Source organism: Bombus fervidus, chromosome 6, assembly GCF_041682495.2.
Source record: "Bombus fervidus isolate BK054 chromosome 6, iyBomFerv1, whole genome shotgun sequence".
Lineage (NCBI taxonomy): Eukaryota > Metazoa > Arthropoda > Insecta > Hymenoptera > Apidae > Bombus > Bombus fervidus.
In genome coordinates this window covers 13,092,817-13,105,292 of record NC_091522.1, presented here as the reverse complement: position 1 = coordinate 13,105,292, position 12,476 = coordinate 13,092,817, and the positions used below count along the sequence as shown (strand labels likewise).

General features: G+C 33.5%; 2 protein-coding genes across 2 annotated transcripts; one reads left to right on the top strand and one right to left on the bottom strand.

Moving 5' to 3' along the window:
• Window positions 1-4,797: 4,797 nt before the first annotated feature.
• Eif2d (eukaryotic translation initiation factor 2D) lies at window positions 4,798-8,067 on the bottom strand. The gene is made up of 8 exons (XM_072005933.1): window positions 7,588-8,067; window positions 7,111-7,498; window positions 6,409-7,035; window positions 6,191-6,336; window positions 5,942-6,022; window positions 5,666-5,870; window positions 5,418-5,586; window positions 4,798-5,344 (listed from the first exon to the last, which is right to left on the bottom strand). The coding sequence occupies exons 1-8, from the start codon at window positions 7,641-7,643 to the stop codon at window positions 5,268-5,270; spliced, it is 1,749 nt and encodes a 582-aa protein (XP_071862034.1). The 5' UTR covers window positions 7,644-8,067; the 3' UTR covers window positions 4,798-5,267.
• Window positions 8,068-8,490: 423 nt separating this feature from the next.
• Window positions 8,491-12,237, top strand: LOC139988467 (haloacid dehalogenase-like hydrolase domain-containing 5). The gene is made up of 3 exons (XM_072005951.1): window positions 8,491-8,840; window positions 9,564-10,381; window positions 10,464-12,237. The coding sequence occupies exons 1-3, from the start codon at window positions 8,784-8,786 to the stop codon at window positions 10,774-10,776; spliced, it is 1,188 nt and encodes a 395-aa protein (XP_071862052.1). The 5' UTR covers window positions 8,491-8,783; the 3' UTR covers window positions 10,777-12,237.
• Window positions 12,238-12,476: the final 239 nt, after the last annotated feature.

Sequence of the window (12,476 nt, the reverse complement as noted above, 5' to 3'; positions counted from 1 at the left end):
ACTTGAGCGAGAATTTCGACTGATATAAGATGAAATTTAATCCTTCGCGTGTAATAAAATAGACTAAACAACGCGTGTTCTTAGTAAGAAAAGAGAGAATGAGCATTTAAGTAAACCCCGTGTTTCGATACAATGGTACTATCTTAATATAATATTTTTCTTTTGATAAAGTGATATCATTGATGAAGTTCATTGGCTAAGGATTAAATTTCAATGGTTCTCGCCAAAGTTTCTGATGCTTCCAGTAATTACGGAACGATTCCACACAAAATGCTGTCAAATCTACAAGAACGTTCTCTGCTAAAGGACAAACTCTACGTGTAAAAGCTAAATGTAATATCATCGGACGTTCCGCGAAAAGGACTGCACAAAATCATACGTGATAATGATTTACGAACGTATATAGGATATATGTATAGCGAGTAATATCACCGGAGAGGAGCTATTAAAAAAAAAAAAAAAAAGAAGAAAGAAAGAGACGAGAAAGAATTCCGAAAATTAACACGCTTCACACCCAGCGGTGAACGCGAGAATCGTGATAGATCGATTATCGATGGGACGATTTACGATAAAAAAAAAAAAGTATAGCGATTATTTATTATTAAAAAAATGTTTAGGGTGGGATGGAGGGGTTGAGGGAGATCAGTGGGTATAGATAAAGTAAGACTGATTTGTGGAAGGATTGCTTGGCTCGAATATCGTTTTTCGATCGATTGGTAGCTTATAAACATTGACGTGGCGATGTTTAAACTAATAATGCTTAGTTTAAACTAGATATAAATTATATGATTAAAAATAGAAAAGATCTTCATTTCCGAATACAGTGTTTTAGAAAATTCAAATCGCGTCTGATCAGACACGATACGCACTACTATCGATCGAATTAAATGTCAAATAAAATATACCTATACCTGGAAATTGAAATTCGATACTGTTTATACTAGCGTTGATCGAACGACGTTCGAGACAAGTCGACGAATAGAAAAACTTCTAAGAAGTGAAAACATTTTTGCTAAAAACTTCGGTCCATGTCTGATGTTGCATGGACTTACACTACTTTTTGATCGGGTGGTACTCGATCGAATTACCGAGCGAATAGGAAACAGAAAATTTTCTAGGGAAAGATGAAAAGAAATAATAAGAAAGAGAAGTCTCTTTTCTCGCGGAGATGCTACTTTCTCTGCTAGGAAGTTTGGCCTGCGTCTGATCACGCACGGACTAGAACTACTGTCGGTCGTGCACAGGCCTAACGTTCACGCATCGACCAAGCATCGGAACACCGAGCTTCTTCCTCTTTCTAATTACCTCGTTAATTGCTAGACACTCGATTATCTATCCACTTCGGTGGTTCTACGTTGGCGAGCGAGTTACTTTCGTTTCACGTCAGAAAATCGAATTAACCTTTATATATATCGTTGATCATTTCGATCGCGAATGACACGAACATTGTTCATTGTTAAATCACGATTGGTGCTTTGATCGCAGCATATCGAGACTAGAATCAAGAAGACAATTGGGGAAAATATAGAGATCAGAAGGTTTCTTTTCGAGCTTTTACGTGGGTGACAGTCGTGGAGGATATTTTCTTTCTATCTTTGTAACAAAGAGCATCTTTGATCATCATCGGGATCCTGACGAAATTATTTCTCGAAGAATTAATTTCATAGGGTGCCGTCACCGCGAAGGATACCGTGTAATCACTGTTAACCGTCGATCCATCGTACGTCGATACATCGATATGTTTCCAAATTCAATCGATCTATCGATCCAACGATCGATCGATCCTGTTAGAAACGTTGCGCCAGCAGATCACTTAACCTCTTAAAGAGTAGAATCTTCAATCGACTAGCGCTCTCGAATCAAATTAAATCGATAATTTGTTTGTCGAGCATTTCGCGAAATATACTTTCTTCGTATAACTTTCTGATGGGGCCGAGCATGGTTTTATTTACAATTTGTCTAGGTGCGAAACGCGAATGAATCTAAACCTATATACGTATAATCTGTATTTAATTATCGTCATTTATCATATTACTGTGTACTTATCGCATGATTATTACTTACACGTATTATTTATACAACTACAGGTAGGAATTCCCATTGAAGTATTATGTGGAGGTTAGATATATCTATATATACATTACATTACATTATATTATATTATATTATATTATATTACATTATATTATATTGTATTTACATTATATTATATTATACACGTATATTTCTCACATGGAAAATTTTCAAGCATCTCAATAACACCGCAACGGCTATTGTTGTGCAATAAGTATATATGGGCGTGCTTTTTAAGAGGTTAATCGGGATACCGATTTAATATGTAGTACAGAGCAAAAAGCTTCCTCTCTACACAACACATATACGCATACACAAACACATAATACACGTACATATGCATACGCAAGTCCGTCTTAATAGGTTCAAGTAACACCTCGAATTACAGTTGAAATTAGCATAATATTATAATAATTTTCGTGACATTGTACTATTATAATTATGTACGTTCATTTAAATATTCATACATGTTTAAAAGTCGATGTTACGTAAGTAGTTTGATCTATGTACTTTTTCTATTTACTTATGTGTTGTAACTATGTATCATATTGATAGTTTCATTGCGTACGTGTAATCATAATTTATCAAATAGCAAATTCGAGGTTTATTCGATCTAAAATGTAACCGGCCAAGCGGAGCAAATTAGAACACACTTCCTTCATCGCAGAACACACGTATACGCATTTTGCATGCAGGTTATCCTCATAACGGGACAGAATTCATTTCTCGAGGAAACAACGATGGGATGTTCGTTCCTGATGGGTTCCGTCGAGCATTCTTCGTCGTCGCCTCAACGTCACTTTAGGGCAACGAACTAGAAATGTGTTGAATATTTACACGAATTTACAAGATTCTTGCTAATGTACTTTTTCTATATCATACACGAGACAAATTACAGTGCACACATAGGTGCATACCATATACACATGAACAACACGAGGCATACACATTTCAACGTACTCTTGTATCTTTAACATCTAACAAAATAGAGGAACGGAAAGATTATACATTGGACGTACTACAACTCCGCGTACAATCATAGCACACAAATACATGATTACATGCACCCACACGTACAAGAAAAAGAGACCATTCACGCACACTGTGGCACAGAACAAAGACACAAAGATGACTTAAAAAATAAAACAGACAAAAACATTTTCGAGAACACGTGCGCGCCATCACAATTGTTGATATAAATTGCGATCCATGATTATTACTATTTACGATATAATTATTATCTTGCATTGTCTAGTCATACGTTATTATTGTATAACTAACGATATTAATTATTAATTAACCTGTACTACCTAGTCGCATTATGTGTTGCATAAAAAAAACTATGAAAATTCCGAAGGCGAAATAAGAAAGAGCGAGAGTGAGAGAGACCGAGAGAATGCGAGTATGAAAGTAAGAAATGTACCTAAACGAGAGCACGAGGAAAGAAAAAGAGAGAGTGAGGGTGAATGATATAGACACACGAGATGGTAATGATAATAACGAAATTTCGGTGAGAAAGAGACGGAGAGAATGAAACGAAGGCACTTCGTTGCAGCCGTGATAACGCTCGTTGATTGAGATTAAGATCAAGATTTGGCTAATTGTGATGATAATCTCGGACGAAGTTATTTATTTTGAGATTAAAGAGGAAGTTAGTAAAATAAAAACCAAGGGTGCTCTGAAATATTTCATGTTGAATGCGAATGTTCTTAACCATAATTCGTCGATGGCGGCTAAGAAACGATCAGTTGTTTCCCAGAAAGTAAATTTTGAGAGCTACATATAGTTAAACACTTCGCGGACGAGCGACCCCTAAATATTGAACGTATGACTGTAAAAATACAAGATTCGCGTTATCTTGAGAAATCTAGAAAACAGTCACCGAAGTGTTACGTCATATCCGCCCAAAAAACCCGTCAATCCAATCAGAAAGTAATATCGTCTTACAAGTTGGAAAATTTGAGAAATAAGTACTTTTAAGATACTTTCTGAACTCGTCGTTTCTTCGATGGACGAATTAGATGGAGAATCGATCAAATTGGGTGATCATGGTTGCCGAAGGTCGTCTGCTTAGTTAAGGAATAGAAAGTGAAGATGATAGCGATGATGATAATGATGATGGTAATGATGATGATAAAAAAAAAAAGAGTAATAACTGTCACGACACGCACGTGCGCGTCGCGCGTCACAATCGTAACGCGCCCGTGCGTACTGGTAGCAGAAAGAAAAAGAACAAAACGAGTATTAAATATATGCGGGGGCCGTGGAGAGGAGGGAACCTTCCTTTACTCAAAAGAAATATCGGTGGATTGCTCGTCAACCCATTGACTTTTCCCTATCGCCAGGTAAGCGAAAAGAAAAAATACAGCGGAAACACATAAGATCTGCATATGTATACCTCATATCCCCGGTTTTAGTGCATAGCAAGCACATTTTCGTCAGAACAAATGAAGAAAAAATTCTCGAGATATCTCAAACGTGCGTTGTCTCTCCTTCCTGTGAATCGTACCCTCCTCCCTCCCTCCCTCCCTCCCACCCGAGGAGAGCTCGCGGGCCCTATATTGCAATATTTGTACTTTTCCATGTTGAAACCTCGATATACAATAAATTATATTAACAAACTTCGATTCTCGATTCTTTTTTCATCCAGTCATCAGTTTTCTTTCATTTTGTTTTTGTTCTAATCGTTTATCAAAGATTAGGGATAGATAAGTAACTATAAAATTTTGTTGCGAATTCATTTATTGATCAGTCAAATTGCAATTACAATCCATAGAAGTTTTCCTGTATTTGATATTCACTGTTAGTAATTAATGAATTAGTGAAACACCTAATAAAAAATATTTTTAGAAAAAAATATATTGAAGTGGCAGCATACGTATATTTGGAATTAAGGACGTCCTAAATTGAAATCTCAAGTAGTAACACCGATTGATGTAGCGGCATCAGACGGCTTTGATGCAGGCAGAATCGAATGCTACCTACGTTTCTAATAAACGTTTATTCAACATAGTATCGATCATGAAGACTGCATACAGTCTTTTTGGTAGTCAAGAGATTCTTAAATGATTCTGTAAAAATTTAATCTTGTAACAGGAAAGTTTCGTATCGGAAATAAATAAAAATTTAATCGTTTATGAGGTAAAATTTGATGTAGCGCTATATCTATCACGTGATAATTTTTGACAGGCAACCTATTTTTTATGAGAACCTTGCTTCTTTGGGGCGAATTCTAATCCTCTTATATAATTCTTCTTTATTTGATATTTTTCTGAAAAATTAACATTCACTTGACTTAAGCATAAAGATGTTTATATCTTACAAAACGTTAATTCACTACTTACCCGTAAGTAATTTGTACACGTATAAAATCTGATTCCCTTGAACCAGAACACTCGGAGTTTTCTTTCCTGGTTCGTCCGTAATTGTTGCACTCGCTCCAATGCTCTGGCATTCCTTGCTGAACTCTTTAGAATTTATACCAAATGTTTCTAAATTGTTTACTAGCGTAACCTGTAATATAAGTACTAAATAAATATTAACGTTTCCATAATATTGTACATATTGTAATTTTGGAGATCAATTACTGTACCTTCTTACCACCGGATCGGACGGTGACTCTCATGTCAATAGGTTCCAACTTGCCCGTGTGTAACAATTTATTTCCAGCTAAAGTGACTTCGTGCATATGCGTCATACGTCCAATAAACTTATTTATTCCATCCTCCATCAACACAGTTTCCACATTCGCTTTGGTTTTCATAATACCTGCGAGTTGCGGGTTTAATTTCAGTATCCTATAAACAAAACCAATTAAATGATCATACCAAATCACGATAAAACACATAATCGACTAAGCACTGCTTACTTTCCATCCTGAAGATTCTCCGCTTTCACATATTCAGTAAAACATTTTCTGATTTCAGCTCTTTTCATAATGTCCCCTTTTCTGCAATCATTGTATGGGAGTAAAATGTATATAATTCGTGTCATATAATACAGCATAATGGTATATGATGTAACAGTTGTCGACTTCTGCTCTGCAGAGAAAATCATTCTTTTTGCAATTATTGTATCGCGGCAACATGACACATCCTGAGTGTGACACTATACTCACTCATATCTGAATTTTGATAGTACTGGCAAAACATCGGCAGTTACTTTATAACATTCGGAGACAACTGCTGCATTAGAAACAACTGGCTCCTGGATTGGTGTATGTTCCTCCACAATGACTAGTTCTTTTATAAGAGGATGATTAAACTACAAAAGGTTATAGCACAATTATATTAAGAGTAACAAACGTTCCAACAAACTTCCATTAAAAAATCTTACCTTAATCGATAATATACTTTCAACACCTTTAGTTATAGAAGTGTTAATAACACCTTTTGCTTTCATTTCTGCTAAAAACAATGATAGTTTTTTATACCGAGATTTTTTTATATCTATGTTTTTATCTGGTGGACATGCAGCTATTAAATGATTTTTAAAGAAATTGGATGTCAACATAGGTAAATCATTAGATTTTACTGAAGTTTTGCAAGCTTTTAAAAAGCAATATTCTAACAAATTGTCCATTTCCTTTAGTGGATCCACAGTTGCTTCTTCTTGACCGGTAGATAAATTTTTTATTTCATCAGATTCCTCTATTTTATTTTCTTCCTCGCAAGGAGATTCAATCTCTGATACTCTGTCATTATTTATTTCTAAATTGTCCATTATTTCAACAAGTGATTCTTCAATATTATCATTACTTGGCTCACTTATTTCATTTATATTTTCCAATTTATCATTATCTGTATCAATATTTGGTGGTCCTAAGTCTGGCCTTACAGGAGGCTTCCCTAATTGACAAAGTGTATCACCTATTACATGTATAATTTCTACACATTTTCCGTGTCCACCAGACATGTACATGTCTTCGCTACAAAGAGCGGTAAAGCCAACAGCAACCGGTGCCTAGGTCAAAAGGAATTATAATTATACCTCTTTATAACTATGCTAAAATAAGAATAAACTTTTATAATAATGTACCTTATTATCATCTGTGTTTACTGAAACAGGTGTACCCTTTTGTAATTTTCCAAAAGAATATAATGTTACAGGCTCCTTGATACTGACTCCAGGCAACATTAAATTTGCACCTCCAGCTAGTTTTGTTACAACTGGAGGATAGGTTGTAAAAGTCCTTAACAAATTTGGATGATGCCATAAAGTGAATATAGTAGGTAATAATGCCTGATGCAAAGATTCAAGTTGGAAAAACATGGGTATTTTAGCTACACAATATACTTTTCCTGAGTGGCCACTGTAAGTTAAAATTTTCATAACGCTTATCGTCTCTTTCTTAGGAATCAACGATTGCGTTTCTTCATCTGTCAGCGTCGGATATGCTGCTAAAATTTCTTCGCATAATTTTTTCCTGGTCATAAATAATATAGAATTCATTAATATACATATAATCTTTTGTACATATAACTCATTATAACTAAACAATCAGATTATACTAACCTTTCTGTTCCTTTCAATTGATTATTAGATTTTATTTTAAGAGGTTTTATAAACATTTTGACGTAGTGAAAATACAAAAAAGAAATGAGTTAAAAAATCCGAAAGTACACTGTTAAAAATTCGGCTATATTCGAGATACAGGTTATCCAACCCTCTATCTGCTTTCTTAATTGTTGTAGTTCTAATCAAGCTAACTAAACTTTGTTACGACGCAACTATTCCGCATGAAACATGCGTACAATGGTTGATCAATAGGTTGCAAAAATCAACAATTAATATAAAAAAATTTATGACAAGGGATTGAATTGGATCAATAAGCGTTAACAATTTTTGCAATGTATCTGTTAATACATTAATACAAAAATCCTACATAAAAAGATATATTAACACTGTCGTCTTTCTGCTGACAGTTGGTAGTATAGTTATCAACATTCGAATCGACACAGGTACAGGTCCAGCTAATTTTTGGTGATGGGACTGTTATCATTTTGATCTATATTAGTTCCCTCATTAGCCGCATGGCGCTACAACAAAATTCTTCAGACAGAAACTGTTGCTAGGCCACCACACATTCGTGTCTTTCATGTGATTTTTCACGTTTCAATTTTCGGACGGTTTGCCCTAGTCTATGTTAGATGAACATCGAGACCTGTTTATATGATCCAGACACACATATGCGCCATGGTCGTATACACCCATGATATACACTGAGGAATTTTGTTGTAGCGCCATGCGGTTAATAAAGGAACTAGGCTACTTCAAATCGTGAGCAAAATGATAACACCCGCCTCCATAGGAGTGTCGGACCTGCGTATAGTGTATATGACTATGGAATCGACTTTACTTTTAATCTTAGTTAATTGAACTCCATTTAAATATAAGATAAGCATTTATCTGGAAATCCATCTAGATGGACCCTTTCTTTAATTGATTCAGAAGAAGTTTGTGTCAAAAACAAAAGGCATTATGTATCATACATGATAATAATGTTAGCTGTATTTTGTAGTATGTAATATAAATTGTGTCCTCTTACGGCACGCGGGAAAAACACGATCAAATATACTGTGCGATCTGTAGATCATTATAACCTCAAAACGTTGCATTATGTATAATCAATCTATGAGAAGTAGCCTTTGAATATAGTGCAACTTTAAGATATTATCGTTATATCCTTACTTGCATTTGACACTGACAGAATGGCAATTATGAAGATATTGTTACGACCAGACATCGCGAGGTTTACGGGGGTTAGAGTGAGTTACATTTCATACGCCATTGTTATATTCGATTTTAGTTACTGTATTGCAAAGTAATACATGCCTTCTTTTGTTTATGGCATAGATTAATAGAATTGAATTAATTCCACTAATGCAAATTGAGAATGTAGTAATAATTTATTTATTCGATTATGTGAAGAGATTTACGTTTATTGATAATTCTATTCTTTACCTCATTCTTTTTCTTCTTCTTTCTTCAAATGCCGTTTAAAAAAATACTAATTAAAACGAATTACCTTTTATTTTAAAATTTGAATTTTTATGAACAATTTTTCCTATAAATTATTAACGAATTTAGTGTAAACTCTTATTAATTATTATTTTAATTGAAAAATAACAAATGTATATTATATATATAATTTTTTGTAACACATTGCGTAAAAATTAATTCTGGATTATAATTATAATGCCAATCAAGACAAATGATGCAAAATTTATCAGACATTGCTCTATGTGCTAGTATAAAAATATATTGCATAGCATTCATAACATGATGAGTATATTTTTACATCTTACTTCAAGGTCTTGTGTAGCCGTTTTAATATCTTGCTTCAAAAATATGAAGTAACTATAGATCCCCTTATGAAATATATAAAGAGCATTAGTCTCATTTATACATATAAAGATACAGAAAATAATGAATATTAGCGAAATTTTTTTTTAAGGATTATTATATTTAAGAAGTTTCTTGATTTTCAGCATCTAAGTTCTAAACCAAAATTTGGTTTACTCTTTGATATTGACGGTGTAATAGTGCGTGGCAAAAATGTATTACCACCTGTACCAGAGGCTTTTAAACAACTTAAAGGAAAAGATGGTAAATTTCGTGTACCAACTGTGTTTGTTACCAACAGTGGAAATGCATTGCGTAGTCAAAAAGCAGCAGATCTATCTAAATGGATAGGAATCGAAGTGAAAGAATCACAAGTTGTTATGGCTCATTCACCATTAAAATTATTCGAACATTTTCATAATAAACAAGTATTAATAACTGGACAAGGGCCAGTTAAAGAAATAGCTAAAGAATTGGGTTTCCAAAAAACAACAACTATTCAGGAACTAGTTAAAAATTTCCCATCTTTAGACTATGTAAATGTGAAAAAGAGAAATCCAGTATGCGGTCCTGTGAATCCAACGTTTCCTGCGATAGAAGGCATTGTGTTATTTAGCGAACCAATTTCTTGGGAAACCCCATTACAACTAATGGTAGATCTTTTAATGACTAATGGCATGCCTGCTGGTTTATCTGATAATATCCCATATCCACACATTCCAGTATTGGCATGTAATATGGATTTATTGTGGGTATCAGAAGCACCAATTCCTAGATACGGGCATGGTGCCTATCTGTTATGTCTGGAATCTTTGTATAAAAAGATTACAGGAAAAGATATGATATATTCTGCTCTAGTCGGAAAACCTAGTGAAGTTACATACTATCATGCAAATCAGATGCTCCATGAGCATGCTAGAAGTATTGGAATAGATCATAATGTTGATACTATATATGCTGTTGGGTAATTAATACTTTGAAGATATAAAGAAACTAACATAATTTTTTAAATTAAAATGAGTATTAAATTCAATATAATTTTACAGAGATAACATCAATACTGATATTTTTGGTGCAAATTTGTATGATAAATATCTGGCATATTCCGCGAAAGAGGAAGCATTAAAGTTTGATAAACTGAAGAAACTACTGAACAAGGATATCACTCCGCCTAGCGCAAAAGCTTGTATTAGTATTTTAGTTGAAACTGGTGTTCATAAACGAGATTCGGATTTTATACCGGAACATAATCCTAGAGATTTCTTACCAGTCGAAGAAGGCCTGGTCAAGCCTGCATTCGTAGTAGAACATGTTGGCGAAGCTATTAAAGTCGCGTTTAAGGAGGAAAAATTCGACTGAATTAAAATATATATAGAATGTATTTTTAGACTCGGAGTGTTCACATGTTAATATCGATTAAGGTGAAAGAAAACAAGAGAGATTAGATATATCTTCGGTAATGTAAGTATTACGTTAATTTCGTCAGCCTTTTTTTGAGGCAAGGAGCTGAAGAAAGCTGTAATTGATTGCATAGACACTATACTTTATTGAGCGTTTTACTTTTTAAATCGCTCTCGTCACTTTTATTTGTCATTTATGCCATTTTATCAAAAAAGGGGGAAAAAAATTGTGTCTAATGTAATCTTACGCTAATTAGTTACAAAATTTGTATTTATCATTGCGAGTCAATCATATTTGCGGGCAGTACAAGCTTGTACATTAGAGATACTAATTATAGCTGAAATGATCTTTCAATTTATAGAGATTTTTATGTATATTTAAAGTTTTTATTATTTATGTTATACAATTATAATATTTAGAAAAATGTTCGAAGATAATGTTATATGTATATATATATGCACTCATATGTCGAACATATACACAACAATTTTTAGTTCTATATTTATTCCTGTTAATCATGATGTGATAATTAAATTTTTTAATGTTTCATTTCATTTCATAATCGCATCGTTTGATCTTATATGTGAGGGTAAATCTTACGTTTATATCTCCGAAAAATTTTCCTAACAGTCCTGAGTACGTAAAAAGCATTCGATCCGCGCTTCGTGAAATTAATTAAAAAAGACAAAAAATAACAAAATGCGAAGTTCATAGAATGCGCTGTGTTTCAATCGAAGACAATTGTAATCTAGTTATAGACAAATTATTTAAACTATTCTGTTTAACATTCACTAATGAATATCGCTTTATACACAGAACCTTGTCTAGTCCTACCAAACAGTTTCACCGTGCATAATTGTACCGACCCGTAGTAGTGATCCGTTATTGAATGAGGCGTGAATGAATTAGTTACCAAATTATTAAACAATTTCACCTCAATCATTATATACATGTATAATAATTTAAAGAACAGAGAAAAGACCACAAATGTTCTATCAATGTGCATCAAATAAGTTCTATGAAATATCATAAACGCACACTGTATAGAAGAATTTGATTCAGCTGATCATGGATCATAAAAATGAAATAAATAGACCACACAGAAATGAAATGAAAATAAAAAATATACTAAGACGTCTACTGAGACGAAGACTGACCTACATAGAATCAAATCGATGATGAACGTTTGATGAAGTCGGTCCATAACTCGTTTTAACGTTAACGAATTATAAGAGAGAAAAAAAGAGAAAACATTGTTTCTGCAAGCGATAGAAAATAACTTAAAATTTTGCGAAAGAATAACGCTCCGTGAAATTAGTAATGCTGTAGATAACGAAGGGCAATTATACGCAATTATACGTACATAATATTGTAGAGTGTTGCAAGATTGAAAGCAATACAGAATTACATTGTTTTTTAGTTATAAAAATTATTTTATAAGAGCCTTATCCATAAAACAATCTGTGACTTTTATAAATACAATTAGAATAAATTTTAGTAAATTTCATGATGACTTATGTTCATTATTTCTGCATTATCACTAGTGCATTTCTTTGCCTATTTATTTCATGAAAGTCACAGATTGTGCCAAGAAATAATTCTTTAAAACTTTTTTCTGGAAAAAAAGAAAAGAAAAGCAAATGTCAAAAGGAATATCG